This window comes from Myodes glareolus, chromosome 9, assembly GCF_982192425.1.
Source record: "Myodes glareolus chromosome 9, mMyoGla1.1, whole genome shotgun sequence".
NCBI lineage: Eukaryota > Metazoa > Chordata > Mammalia > Rodentia > Cricetidae > Myodes > Myodes glareolus.
This window is the reverse complement of record NC_142034.1, coordinates 56,966,794-56,981,732: the sequence shown is the minus strand read 5'-3', so window position 1 is coordinate 56,981,732 and position 14,939 is coordinate 56,966,794. Positions and strand designations below refer to the sequence as shown.

The 14,939-nt window shown below is 44.1% G+C and overlaps 1 protein-coding gene across 1 annotated transcript in view; it reads left to right on the top strand.

Moving 5' to 3' along the window:
* Positions 1 to 14,939, top strand: part of LOC125409353 (myosin-8) — a 31,273-nt gene that overhangs the window by 7,924 nt on the left and 8,410 nt on the right. The window contains exons 12-29 of the mRNA XM_087910509.1: positions 1,402 to 1,520; positions 1,607 to 1,756; positions 3,207 to 3,377; positions 4,507 to 4,816; positions 4,923 to 4,990; positions 6,717 to 6,804; positions 6,887 to 7,004; positions 7,306 to 7,429; positions 7,527 to 7,663; positions 9,080 to 9,335; positions 11,504 to 11,746; positions 11,837 to 12,013; positions 12,092 to 12,237; positions 12,319 to 12,409; positions 12,658 to 13,047; positions 13,476 to 13,602; positions 13,922 to 14,040; positions 14,160 to 14,356. Of these exons, the coding sequence (XP_087766635.1) occupies positions 1,402 to 1,520; positions 1,607 to 1,756; positions 3,207 to 3,377; positions 4,507 to 4,816; positions 4,923 to 4,990; positions 6,717 to 6,804; positions 6,887 to 7,004; positions 7,306 to 7,429; positions 7,527 to 7,663; positions 9,080 to 9,335; positions 11,504 to 11,746; positions 11,837 to 12,013; positions 12,092 to 12,237; positions 12,319 to 12,409; positions 12,658 to 13,047; positions 13,476 to 13,602; positions 13,922 to 14,040; positions 14,160 to 14,356 (3,031 nt within the window). The remainder of the gene's footprint in view (positions 1 to 1,401; positions 1,521 to 1,606; positions 1,757 to 3,206; positions 3,378 to 4,506; positions 4,817 to 4,922; positions 4,991 to 6,716; positions 6,805 to 6,886; positions 7,005 to 7,305; positions 7,430 to 7,526; positions 7,664 to 9,079; positions 9,336 to 11,503; positions 11,747 to 11,836; positions 12,014 to 12,091; positions 12,238 to 12,318; positions 12,410 to 12,657; positions 13,048 to 13,475; positions 13,603 to 13,921; positions 14,041 to 14,159; positions 14,357 to 14,939) is intronic.

The window sequence follows — 14,939 nt, the reverse complement described above, 5'->3', positions numbered from 1 at the left end:
TCATTCTCCATCACCTCACCATCACTGCCGATTCAAATAAGCTATAACAAACCCCAACGGCCACATAGGAGCTCAACCGAGGGCCAGGGAACTGGAGACAGAATGAGGTGGAATAATATCCCTGCTTTGTCTTGGCAAAGGTAGGTAGGTATACACAACAGATTTACATATTGTTTTAGCATTAGCTACAAAAGCCTAGGAGCTAGCAGCAGAGGATCTTTGCATGGGGTGAGAGGTGAGGGTGCTCCTAGGCATATCTGTATGTATGTAGGTGTTGTCTGTATGTAAATCCCTCAAGGGCAGCAAGCAAGTAAGATACAAAGGGAACTGACAAAGAAAGATCATGTGCTCTACATATGAAAAAGCATTCAGTACAGAGGAACCACCATTCAGTTATTCCCCTGCCCCCAAATCTTCCCCAACCAAAATAGCCTGACATTCTTCTCCCTCTCCTTCTTTCATTCTCTGTAACACGAGGGCTGGCTTGTTGGGGTATCTGTCCCGCCCAGTACCCCACAACTGGCAAGCCCAAAGAAAATCACTCACAAGACTTCGTAAGATTATAAACTGATTGGCTCATTAGGTCAGGCTACTTATTAGTTCTTATAACTTATGTTACCCCATTATCCTTATCTACGTTAGCACACGGCTCACTACCTTTTTCAGTTGTCAGCTTACATGTTGCCTCTTCGGTGGTCTGCGCAGGAGTGGCGGAGGGAGTTTCTTCCTCCCTAGCCTTATCCTATTCTCATTGCCCCGCCTCTACTTCCTTTCTGGTTTTCCCGCCTATACTGCCTACCTGGCCAATCAGCGTTTTATTAAAATATGATTGACAGAATACAGACAATTCTCCCGCATCAATTCTCCCTCGGTTTTCTCCTGACTTTTCCTTTGAGACCAACATATAACATTACACATACTTTTAAAGAAGATCACCCAGTTTAATTTACCCCCACTTTTTCAGATAAAAAAGTAAGTACCTTTGGTCCAGTCAGGTTAAATGGAGAGAGGTAAAAGCTGCATAAGAGTCCAAGTATTCGGTCTTTTCCCCTCCCTAACAGTGAGTGTCATGGTACGTTTATCTTTCTCTTCCAGCAATACCTGAAGTCTTAGAGGGAAGGACCATGTTGCAGACCTTGAACAAAACATCACAATAATCACTGTTTACACATTTATGGTTAATGAAAGTGTTCTCAAATCCTACTTGCAACAAGTCGCTATGATCAACTATTCAGTGGCAACCAGGCATCTTAATATACATACAAAGAAACTTATTTGACTTTATCTGAAATTATTTAAAGTTTTCTTTCCTAAGTAACAGAGTAATTAGATAGGAGAAAGACAAAGGGATGAGGATAAATGTTAAATGCTAAACATTTTTTTTGGTTTATGTCACCACAGTGGCTGACAAGGCTGCCTATCTCCAGAACCTGAACTCTGCTGACCTGCTCAAAGCCCTGTGCTACCCTAGGGTCAAGGTCGGCAATGAGTACGTCACCAAGGGCCAGACGGTGCAGCAGGTGAATGCATGTCCTCTGTGAAGCACACACCGAGGCCTACATGACACAGTTTAAGAACACTAACAATTATTACTGTATCTACAAAGGTGTACAATGCAGTGGGTGCCCTGGCCAAAGCCGTCTATGAGAAGATGTTCCTGTGGATGGTCACCCGCATCAACCAGCAGCTGGACACCAAGCAGCCCAGGCAGTACTTCATTGGGGTCTTGGACATCGCTGGCTTTGAGATCTTTGATGTAAGTCATCCTCACATTAATAAAAACTGAGGGACACAATCTGGAATTTTGATGTACTAAGTGATAATCATTTATATTATTCATATTATTTGCTTCAACACTGAGCCTAGTATAAGAGTTTGTACCAAAATATCTAAGAGATAATAGAAAATAATAACAATAATAGCTAAATTTATTGATAAGCCGGTATATTTTTGATACTATTCTAGGGATTTCAAAATGTTGCTTAATTAAACTTTCAATAAAGAGAAGTTAATGTTACCATTATTATAACAACAGAATTTGGATATACAATGAAAATCAAACATGCTAAAGATTCCACAAGCATGTAACACAAGATAGGAACTGTCTGCAGCAATTGGTACCTATGCAAGGCATCTTGCATTGATACCTGGGCATGGAAGGGAAAAAGCCCAGAGGCAGGAGCCCAGCCATAAGTGCTGGCCTCTTTTCTTCCAGGTTTACCTCTCACATAAACGATTTCGTGTTCAGGCTTCTGCTTTATCCTGGGTAAAGAGGGAGTAAATGGTTGCAAAGACTCTCAGATCTTCAACTGCTATACTGCACCAGATCTCTACTTTCATAGATCAGACAAGGGGGTATTTGATGTCAACAGAAAAGAAACCAAACTGTCCATTTCATCTTACACATCAACTAAATGTCTTAACATAAGTTCCTTTAATAGCTTGACAGCCAAAGATAAGAGTGTTAACACTCCTAGAATTGGAGAACAGACAGTTCCACCTCTGCTAGCAAGCTGTTCTAATAAATCACTTTCCCATTCTCTTCTGCATCAGAATCATAAAGCACAGGGCCATGTTTGTGCCTTGCTATACATTCTTGTCTTTGTATTTTCACAGGTGAAAAAAAAGTAGATTCTGTTAGAACTGTAGTGTAACAGAAAGACAGACAGACAGACGATAAATAAAATGTGGAAGGTAGATTCTCTGGGCATGGTAGTGTGCCCCTGCAATCTCAGTACTTAGGAGGCAGAAACAGACAGATAGATCTCTGTGACTTCCAGGTCAGCCAGGTTTATATAGTGAGCTGAAGGACAGCCAGAGCTGAGACTCTGTCTCAAAAACCAAAGGAAGATAAAAGGGAGGCAGGGAAGATGGGAAGAAGGGAGGGAGGAGAAGGATGAACGAAAAGAAGGAAGAATGTAAGAAAAGAAGGAAGGAAGAACTGAAGGAAGGAAAGAAGGAAGAAAGAAAAAAGGAAGGAAAGGAGGAAAGTTGTAGTGTACCTGATACCTGAGTACCTAAAGAATGTCCAGCCTTCATGAGAAAGGTATTTATCCCTGGGAATGCTGAACCAACAGCAATTAGCGTAAATACTAAAGTTTAACCTTATCATTCTGTTCAGATTATTTCCCATAAAGAATATTTCCATTAGCAGATTTTGCTCCTATAAACCACTTAACCTGGGAAATCTCTGCTTCTCTGTGTAGTTCAACAGCCTGGAGCAGCTGTGCATCAACTTCACCAACGAGAAGCTGCAGCAGTTCTTCAACCACCACATGTTCGTGCTGGAGCAGGAGGAGTACAAGAAGGAAGGCATTGAGTGGGAGTTCATCGACTTCGGGATGGACCTGGCCGCCTGCATCGAGCTCATCGAGAAGGTTCGTATGGCTTTCTTGGAAGGGTCTATCTGTGAGGATGACTCTCAGATGTCTTAAAGAATCCTGCAGAGCATTACCGTTGCCTGAGATCCGAACAAACTGGAAGAGCACTATTTAGAAATCACTTCCTCTTCACAACTTCTACACAAGGAGGTTTTGGAAGGGGTTAGCTTCATTTAGCTCCTCCTCCATTGTGTCCTAATCCTGAGTCCTATCCAGCCTAAAGGCAGCTGTGAACACTCCATGTGTGACCGTCGGCTTCACTAGGACCACTCTCGCTAGCTCTCATCTGCCTCCATTAGAGTCCAGGAAGTCATTAACAGTAATAAATGCTTTCCTAAATAAAAACTGATGCAGAGACAATGCAGTCAGCACACCAGAAATCAAGAGGTCAAATTGCTTGTACTCCTTAATAATCTGTATTTAAGGAGACTAGACATCTAAAATATCTTAAGTAGTGCTTGGGTTATTTATACTATTTTTTTCTTACTGTGCATGGAGTCAAATATTATTCTCAGACAGAAGTGTGTGAGTGTACACACACACACACACACACACACACACACACACACATGCAAACACATGCAGATACATTTGTGCACATGTGGATACCAGAGAAGGATGCTAGGTATCTTATTCTATCACATTCTTGAGTCCAGGCCTCTACTAGGCTGGTGACCTTCTACCTGCCCTACAGCAATGGGGCTACAGGTAGGCACATGACCATGCCTAGCTTTTATGTGGGCTCTTACACAGCGTGCACGCTTACCCGCTGAGCTACTTTCCCAGTTCCGGTATATCCTTTTTGAAGCAAGCTAAAACGTTGACAAAAATTTATTCATTTAACAAGGGGGAGGTATGATAATTAAAAGTATTTAACAAATTACCTGCAAATTCCTTGGGATTTGTGTGCAACTACTCTTTTAACTGACCCCAATGCTACAGATGGAATGAGAGGTGAGATGCTGGGAAAGTCATTCTAGGAACGACAAAGGGGCTGTCTGAGCACGAAGCCTGACTTACTCTGCATTTATAACTAATTGGGGGTGCTTATAAATCAAATGGCAGCCACCATGTCTGCACCCATTGAGAAAAGTGAGGTTGACATAGATCTACTTTTTGAATTCAGCCACTGGGCATCTTCTCCATCCTGGAAGAGGAGTGCATGTTCCCCAAGGCGACAGACACCTCCTTCAAGAACAAGCTGTACGACCAGCACCTAGGAAAGTCCAACAACTTCCAGAAGCCCAAGCCTGCCAAAGGCAAGGCGGAAGCCCACTTCTCGCTGGTGCACTATGCGGGCACTGTAGACTACAACATCACTGGTTGGTTGGACAAGAACAAGGACCCTTTGAATGACACCGTGGTGGGGTTGTACCAGAAGTCAGCCATGAAAACTCTGGCCAGTCTCTTCTCCACCTACGCCAGCGCTGAAGCAGGTACTTTCTATGTCCTTCATCTAATCAAACTATTCCCCTAGAATGTTTCTATGCTGCTCTGGCCTCTGGGAGTCTACACTATTGATGGGTTTTCTTTTCATCTCAGATGGCGGCGCGAAAAAAGGGGCTAAGAAGAAGGGTTCTTCTTTCCAAACCGTGTCAGCCCTCTTCAGGGTAAAGTATAAATTTAAACTGGAAAAATATATTCAGTTTCTATGGATTGTAAGTATAGTATTTAGAATAAATCAGAAGGGAATGGCATGGTGATAGGAATCACTTTAGATATTCACTCTCATCAGGATAGATCTAAAGCCATACTTGGGTAGGGATGGGTGCTTTATTCTTTATTCCTTATTATGATTATCTGAAGCATTCGAGAATGTCCACATGTCCTTAGAAGCTTCTTGGACACACACACACACACACACACACACACACACACACTAAATGCCAACAATAAGGATGCTTTTAAAGGAAGCACCTCTGACCCTCAATGTTATCCCTGTGATGGCTGCATTCCTATCTCACTGACAGTATCGTTTGAAGATGTTCTTGAGTTTCCCTTTGTTTTCTTTGGGATAGGATCTTCCCACATAGGCCAGGCTGACCTTGAACTTGTGAAATTGTTACCTCAGACTCTTGAGTACAGGATTCTGGGCATGTGTCACTTTGCCAGGGTTCAAATTTCCTTTGAAAATGAACAAGAGATACATTCTTTAGAAGATTCTCTCACCAAAACACCTTTCACCTTGAGATGGCTTGGACATCTTTAGAAAAGATGAAAGCCACCTGAAACCAAGTCTAGTGCCCTGAATGGATGGTTAACTATAAAACAATAAGACTTCTATTTACAAAACAGTGTAGCTTTTCCATTATATCCGTGCACATTTCCATAATGCAGCTATAATTCTTCTGCAGCAAGGCTCTCCTTGAGAGGAGCGTGTAAGATATTTACCCCGAGGACTGCTTGTGAGGATTTTCATGCCTCATTGCTTTTAACTAAAACGCAGGTGTGACCTACCGAGGAAATTTGTTCCTATTCTTTTCCCATCTCACTCTGATCTGCACTATCCAGCGAGACAGATGGCTGCTTTGTCAACTTGTCTGGAAAGGTCTTTTCAGGCTTAGCTATCCAAGTTATTTGTTTTGATTTCCTAATGACTGAGATGCGAAAAAAAAAAGCATAAGTGAGAGACACATGTGTTCTCTATGGATAAGTGAAACATTCCCTGTCATAGTCAATTACTTCATTTTTAGGATAAACCCTCTCCCGTGTACTTTAGATGGAAAATGTTTTCAGGCACCCAAGATCCACCCACACAAAATTATATCGCCTCACATTTCTACACTCTTCAGACAACAAAACAAGAAATTAGAAGACACTGTGGATGATTTTTTTTTTTAAAAAAAAGGAAGGAAGTAAAGCACAGATTGACATGACTGCTAACCCAGGTTGTCACTGAGAATTGCTAGCTATAGGGAACATTATGAGTGCTGGAAAATGAAAGAGGCCACAGAGATCGTCTTCACCATTTTCAGATGAGGCCCGGGGAGACATGGGAAGGGCACAGCATCAGCTGACTCCCTAGGGAGCCTGTAGTCTTTGTTTTCTGGTGCTGGCTGAGAATTCTGTCTGTGTATGGAGGCGACTGGCTTTGCTGTCTGGACCTAGGTGTTACAATGGTTACCTTGGTAATCTGCATTTATCTCCAATACTTTGACTTTCTGGCTGTTTAGCAGCTTAAATACTGAAGCCTTCCAAATACACAGCAACTAAAGCCTCATACGCCAATGTCCAGTAGCCCAGAGTGTGCTGGGTAATTTTTACCTCCCTCACCAAGAAAAAGAAAAGGAAACTCAAAACACAACTTTCTCAAGACCCTTCTGTCTCACTTTCTAGGAAAACTTAAACAAACTGATGACCAACCTGAGAAGTACACACCCTCACTTTGTACGGTGTATCATCCCCAATGAAACTAAAACCCCCGGTAAGACTCGGAACACGGATAACAAAGCAGGCTCCATCTGAAAGTCCAGTATCCAGGGCTTAACTCCTTTCTCTATTTCCAGGTGCCATGGAGCACGAACTGGTCCTGCACCAGCTGAGGTGTAACGGTGTGCTGGAAGGCATCCGCATCTGCCGGAAGGGCTTCCCCAGCAGGATCCTGTACGGGGACTTCAAACAGAGGTCAGTCCTCTTGGCTGGATGACGCTGGATGCTATGGGTATTTATCATCCGAGTTGCTGTGCTTTGCTCCTTACAGTTCGTGTCTCCTACTTAGCATCTTTATGCAAATGAGAAGTCAAATAATTCAGTCCTGTGATAGAGGACAGAATAATAGGCTGGGTCACAACCTGATCTTAGAGAACCATTAGATCTCTACTTCCATTTTTGTTCTGGGATTTAAGCAAGTACTTTTTTTTTTCTGGTGGCCACTGGGCAAGTGATTGCCCCTTTCTGACCATTCCTTCTGTGTTTGATGCAACAGATACAAAGTTTTAAACGCAAGTGCCATTCCAGAGGGACAGTTCATCGACAGCAAGAAGGCCTCGGAGAAGCTCCTGGGCTCTATTGATATTGACCACACCCAGTATAAATTCGGACATACCAAGGTATGGCTGCGACTCCTGTACGCCTGACCCACGTACCCACAGCCCTTTCTGTGCCTGCTGAAGTGTGGGGATGACTCGTGATTTTCTGCCTCTCCAGGTTTTCTTCAAAGCTGGCCTCCTGGGTCTCCTGGAAGAAATGAGAGACGAGAAGCTGGCCCAGATAATAACAAGAACGCAAGCGGTCTGTAGGGGATACCTAATGAGAGTCGAGTATCAGAAGATGCTGCAGAGGAGGTAACAGCTGGGAGCAGCAGTGGGATCACAGGGGTCCCCGGGGACTCTCCATCAGCCTTCCCCGTGCACTGAGCCTTTCATTCTTCAATTAGCGTGAGCTTTCACCCCTAGAGCAGGTCAACTTTAGTGTCGCCCTTCAGGCTCAGCTTCCCAGAACTTCTCTCCTGCTCCATTCCCTATCCAGCTGACACACAGAAACGGTCTGCAGCAAGCAGCTTTCATCACCCTCGTTTCTGTTCCCAGCTCCCCGTGGGATCCCACGCCAAATCCAAGCTGCTTGGCTTGGCTGTCAAGGCCTTTTATTCTATCATATCTTTCGTGATATCATATCATAGCAGAGATATTCTATCGTATATTTCCTGTCTAACCACACAGCCTTTCCCAGGCACGCTAGATAACCCGCTCACCTCCTAGTCTCCTGTCTGTGCAGACCTCGTCCGTCACTTATATCTACCTAGTCACAAGTCCCTTTCTTCTCTCCCAAATTAACTTCAAACAATTTTTTTTTTTTACGCAGCATTTTTGCACATCGCACTAGCTACTAGCCATGCCCCCATTTTGCTCATTTTGTTCAGCTGTATTTTTCAGGTTAGCATTACAAGAGTTTTGGTTATTTCTTTTTCCCATCCATCTTTATCATAGCTTGAGCCATGGTAGCTACCTTCTCAGAGTCAGAATTCTGAGAAACGGAGCTAATAGTAATAAAATAAACTGCATGCTAATCAACTTAAAGATGCCCGCATGTTCCTATATGCCAGCCAGACCTTGCCGGCTCATTGCTACCGTTTGAAATCCTGTACCAATATTACTACTTCAACTTTTTATTTAAATGGAAGAATTTTGGAGCTTAATCATTGCTAAAAAATTGCCTTCCGATGCTAATGAACTTACTGAACTGGCAGGACTAGTTCACTCTAGGAATTTAGAAGAGCCAGTACGTTATCTGGAGACACTAAGAAGAGAAGTGTGACTAATCCAGAGGTGATGCAAAGAGGGAAGATTTGAAGGAAAGAGTGGCCGAACTGAGAGGAGACAAATCATCCAGCACGTGGCTCCTCGGCTGGCAGCTCGAAGCTGTGTGGCGGCAGCAGGACAGCACAATCCAATTACAATGGCCATGCCCTCCTAGCCACTACTCTCCTATGTGTGAGCTCTCTGCGGCAGGAGTGGCTCAGACAGTACAATCTGTGCCCTCCAGGCTCAGGCTGTCTTTGGCAGCTCACCAGGGGCTGAGCATGCTCAATTGCTCCTTAGGAATAACACCATATTAGCAAAGTAGCTGACACTGAGGACTACAGACTAACTCTGATTGTGCGAATGAACATGTGTCGGTACAGGAAAAGCCTGTTGTCTGCGATAAATGTCAATCACATTGCTGCCAGTCAAACAATTACACCACCTTTTCCCACATTCCAGAGAAGCCATCTTCTGCATCCAGTACAACGTCCGCGCCTTCATGAATGTGAAGCACTGGCCCTGGATGAAGCTCTTCTTCAAGATCAAACCCCTGTTGAAGAGTGCGGAGACCGAGAAGGAGATGGCCAACATGAAGGAGGAGTTCGAGAAAACCAAAGATGAGCTCGCCAAGTCGGAGGCAAAGAGGAAGGAGCTGGAGGAAAAGATGGTCACTCTCCTCAAAGAGAAAAATGACCTGCAACTCCAGGTTCAATCGGTGAGCGGTCTGAGGGGAACCCGTCACATCATCATGCTCCAGGGCCCTGCCTGGCCTTCTGGAGACTATCACTTACAACATGGGACTTTACTTGAGGGAAAAAATCTTTGGAGGGGCAATGGTGGCTTTATTTTGTTAGTACCTTGCTTACTTTTCAATATTGTGTTGAGAAGGAAAGCTACAATTACTTCCACATTACACAGGGGAAAGGCAAGATTCAGTAACATCACAAAATTGAACAACTTTTAAGCAAGCAGTTTAAAGCTGTATTCCCAAATCTTACTCAAATATTTTACCTCTTTGTCTTTAGCTGCCTTGTCCCAGCCTTAAAAACATAATTCTGAGCTGAGCCTACCTGTACAGGCCTTTAACGCCAGCTACTCCAGAGGCCAAATCAGGAGGATCCCCAGTCAGGGACTGTCTAGGCTATAAAATAAGTTCAAAGCCAGCCTCAGCAACAGAGTAAGATTTTGTCTCAATAAAAAGTGAAAAAGGACTAGAGACACAGCCCACTGATACAACATTTTGCCATCTGCTCAAAATTCTGGGTTTAGTCCTTAGCCCAACACAAGAAAGCAAAGCAAAGAAACAAAACAACAATAAAATCTTCCAGGATAGAAATAAGAAATCCAAGTGCTGGCTGGTGGCGCACGCCTTTAATCCCAGCCCTCGGGAGGCAGAGTCAAGAGAATCTCTGTGAGTTCAAGACCAGCCTGGTCGACAGAGTGAGTTCCAGGACAGGCGCCAGACTACAGAGAAATCCTGTCTCAAACAAAACAAAATAAAACAAAACAAAAAAGCCCCAAGTGCTTAAGACCATCTTATAAATTAAGATAATCAGCACTTGAGAGGCAGAGGCAGGTGCATCTCTGTGAGCTTAAGACCAGTAGGTCTACATAGTGAGTTCCAAGACAGCCAGGGTTCTGTAGAGAGACCCTGTCTTTAAAAGAGAATAAAGAAGAAGTCAAGATAATAAGACATCCCTCCTTTCCTAACCCTCGAGATTTAACTCAGTAAGTATACATACTTGCATCTGCTCTAGTTGAACTACCCTGGAAGGCAGCGCAGGGCATCCTCCCCAACTCTTCCAAAAGGATGAAGGAGTCTCTTTATGCCACTGGCGATGAGTCCAGGAAGAAGTTGTAGCCACGGTGGGAAGTGAGTTTAGCAACAGCACTTCAGCCAGACATAACCTCCCATTTCCTTGGTCAACAAGACCAACGGTGTTAGGAAGACAATACGAGAGGGATGGTTTTCCAGATGCTTAGGACCAGATCCTCTCTGTCCCTTTTCCTGGTAGACCAGTAAGACTAAATCTGCACTGAGCCTATCACTATAAAAGAGAAAAACAAGAACCTGAGACATCTTCGGCCTCAGTCACTTGAAACATTGAGACGAAACAACTACTGCAGGAGGTAGAGAAAGGCCCAAGGCAGAGTAAGCTCGGAAATTCCTGGCTGTATTTTTGAGTTCTTTAATTAGTTACTTGTAGAATTTTGTGGGGTGATATCATTTCTCAGAATTACTTGTTCTTATAGATTTCGAAATTCATTTTGAGGCTAATAAGTCATCCTTTAAATAGAAATGGAAGCTTCAAGCCATTGTAGTATTGTTATGGACCATCATAAATGTTTGGATGAATTGAGAAGGCTGTTGTGTGGAAATGTATTTAATTTACTTTTTACTTATATCGGTTTTTAATTCTATTTGACAACTAATACTTTGATAAAAACGATTGACTCCAAAACTAACCAATGCCACTAAATCAACATCTTTGACTATAACAACTAAAGAGCTCTCAGAAATGATTTATCATAACCTCTTTCTTTATATATGAAAAACTAGGAGGGAAAGCAACTTTCCCAAGACAACACTTGAGGATGTTTGGAGATAAGACTTCCCTGTCTGCAAACCTGTCTCTTCTTCTAGATACAGTTCTACAGTCATACCTTCTCTGGCCCAATCACTGCTTTGCTTCTAAACACCCAGTTTCACTTTTTAATTAGTTGTATGTTTCTAAGTCAGATAAAATAGTCAATTAGAGGTGTTTTTATATTCGTGCTGAGAAACTCAACAGAATTCGGACGGACACTAAATACTTTGTGCAAAAATAAAAAATAAGCTTCAAAATAAGAAACAGACATCTAAGTGTCTTGATGATTCCACAGGAAGCAGACAGCTTGGCCGATGCCGAGGAAAGGTGCGACCAGCTGATCAAAAACAAAATCCAGCTGGAGGCCAAGATCAAAGAGGTGACCGAGAGAGCCGAGGACGAGGAGGAGATCAACGCCGAGCTGACGGCCAAGAAGAGGAAGCTGGAGGACGAGTGCTCAGAGCTGAAGAAAGACATCGACGACCTTGAGCTGACCCTGGCCAAGGTGGAGAAGGAGAAGCATGCCACAGAGAACAAGGTATGAGCACTAGTGGTTGCACCACAGGGAGGTTCTTCCAAGCAATTGGGCTGCCTTTTTGTTGAGACTACCTCTTTCTAACTCCCTAAGGTGAAAAACCTCACGGAGGAGATGGCGGGCCTGGACGAAAATATCGCCAAGCTGACTAAGGAGAAGAAGGCCCTCCAAGAGGCCCACCAGCAGACCCTGGATGACCTCCAGGCAGAGGAGGACAAAGTCAACACCCTGACCAAAGCCAAAACCAAGCTTGAGCAGCAAGTGGACGATGTAAGCACGTTTTAAATGGCCTTTTGAAATATTTCTTTAAATGCATCACAGTTTTAGTGGAGTTCTCTTTCCCATCAGCTTGAAGGATCACTGGAGCAGGAAAAGAAGCTTCGGATGGACCTGGAAAGGGCAAAGAGGAAGCTGGAGGGGGACCTCAAGCTGGCCCAAGAATCCACAATGGACATAGAAAATGACAAACAGCAACTTGATGAGAAGCTTAAAAAGTAGGGGCTCCGGGAGGAATTCTATGTGATGCCATCTTTCAAATAATTCACATTTTAATATGTCTGCTATTCTGTCTAAAGGAAGGAGTTTGAAATCAGCAACTTGATAAGCAAAATCGAAGATGAACAAGCCGTAGAAACCCAGCTGCAGAAGAAGATCAAGGAGCTGCAGGTGAATTGTCTCACTTTTCTTTTTTTTTCTTTTTTAGGTGTTTTGTGACAGGGCCATGCTATGTAATCCAGTCCAGGTTGATCTCAAACTAACAATCCTTCTGTCTCAGCATCCTGAGTTCTGGGATAAAAGGCCTGGACAACCCTGCCCAGTCCTTCATCTTTCTGTTTTTTTTTTTTTTAACATACCCCAAAACACGAAAATTGAAATGAATTTGAGATGGGTTAGTGTACTTGTTTGATTTCCAGGCCCGCATTGAGGAGCTGGAGGAGGAAATCGAGGCAGAGAGGGCCTCCAGGGCCAAAGCAGAGAAGCAGCGCTCTGACCTCTCCCGGGAACTGGAGGAGATCAGCGAGAGGCTGGAAGAAGCTGGTGGGGCCACTTCTGCCCAGATCGAGATGAACAAGAAGAGAGAGGCTGAGTTCCAGAAGCTTCGCAGGGACCTGGAGGAGGCTACCCTGCAGCATGAAGCCACATCAGCCGCACTTCGGAAGAAGCACGCGGACAGTATGGCGGAGCTTGGGGAGCAGATTGACAACCTACAGCGGGTCAAGCAGAAGCTGGAGAAGGAGAAGAGCGAGCTGAAGATGGAGATCGACGACCTTAGCAGTAATGCAGAGACAGTCGCCAAAGCCAAGGTACTGAACACTGTCTCTAGAGGAGGGCAATGAGCCAGAAAAACAGCATCCATTGTTCCTGGCATCAAATGTGGTTCTCAGGCATTTTGTTCCATTTATTCAAATGTTTTCTGTCCTAATATATTCCTTAAGTTTCATTTTCTAAAAGTACTGACTATACCCCACTAAGATGACTTTGAAATCCACTTCAGTGAATGTCAGCATCATTGGCTATATTGGTGGTTTCCAATAATAAATGTAACATGTCTGTTCAATTCTGGCATATGCCAAAGCACCAACGTCGTAACTTTCTACTCATAGCTCACGTATTTTTAAAACTATATTTCATTCTTTTAATATTAAATCATCTTAATACTTTTGAAATCAGGGTTTATCTTTTCTTTCTGCCTGTATTCAGTTTTGATTCTTCCTTGTCCCATGATCCATAGGGAACCCTTGAAAAGATGTGCCGCACCCTGGAGGACCAGGTGAGTGAGCTCAAGAGCAAGGAGGAGGAACAGCAACGGCTGATCAACGAGCTGACGGCCCAGAGAGGGCGCCTGCAGACGGAAGCAGGTAGGGACACCTTCTCGGGCTCCGCACAACCTACACTGCATGAACGGGATTCTTCCTATCCAGCAAAGCTCTCGTTTTTTAGAGGGAAATCAACAAACTATCAGAATTTTTCCAGGCAGACCACACAGGTGTGGGGAAGCAAAAATAAGTAGAGAGGTTTGCTCTGCGCCTGTGGCAATCCTGCCTGCAAATCTGCATTTTGACTTTTTTGTTTGTTATTTTCCATTTCCGTAACAGTATTTAAAAATGAATAAAAAATGCATACACCTGCACACCGCTTATTGTTGTACCCTGAGTTCTCCCCTTTTACTGTTCTTAGGTGAGTATTCCCGACAGTTAGATGAGAAAGACGCCTTAGTCTCTCAGCTGTCGAGAAGCAAGCAGGCATTTACCCAGCAGATTGAGGAGCTGAAGCGTCAGCTTGAGGAAGAAACCAAGGTGAGTTTTACCATAGATCTTGACGAATCAATCCCGAGAATGCCCAGTTCTATTCTACTTGAGGTACGTAAGTACTACAGGATATATGAATTGAAATCACTGGACTGTCACTTCTGCAGGCCAAGAACGCGCTGGCCCACGCCCTGCAGTCCTCCCGCCACGACTGTGACCTGCTGCGGGAACAGTACGAGGAGGAGCAGGAAGGCAAGGCTGAGCTGCAGAGGGCCATGTCCAAGGCCAACAGCGAGGTGGCCCAGTGGAGGACCAAGTATGAGACGGACGCCATCCAGCGCACGGAGGAGCTGGAGGAGGCCAAGTATGTGGCAGGAATTTAAGAGAACAAATCACGGTCTCCGGCACTGCTTAACTCAGCAACTCCCACGAGAAGCGATGGTGGTCTTGCTGAGGATGATGTGAACATATCAGTAGCTAACATTTATCGAGTGCAGTTTCTTCTCATCACGTGTATTTCAATTCAGGAGCTGAAGCAAGCGCCAGTTTTGCCTCTCCTGGTCGTCTCCGTTCCTGTGTCAAGTGCTTCACATTCAGCCGCTCACCTAGCTTGCGTAGCAGTGTTAGGTCGCCATCACTGTTTTTCCAAATAGACTTATTAACAGGGGAACGGCTGGTTCTGCAACCAGATGTTCTGACCTCAGCGGTCATCTTCGTAAGCTCTGAGCAGACAGACATTCCTCTTAAAATGCACAATCAGGTTCCCTCAACTGTACAAAGTGTGGAGAATTGGTCTAAATAAGATATGGGTTTAGTCTTGGTAGGCAGAGGGCACCTTCAATTGCATGTTCTTGGGTGTCAAGTTTAAAGGGTTTTTTTGTGTGTGTCTTAAGGATGTGACCTTGGCACACCACTGGGGAGAAAGAAAGAGCATAGGACACTCAAAT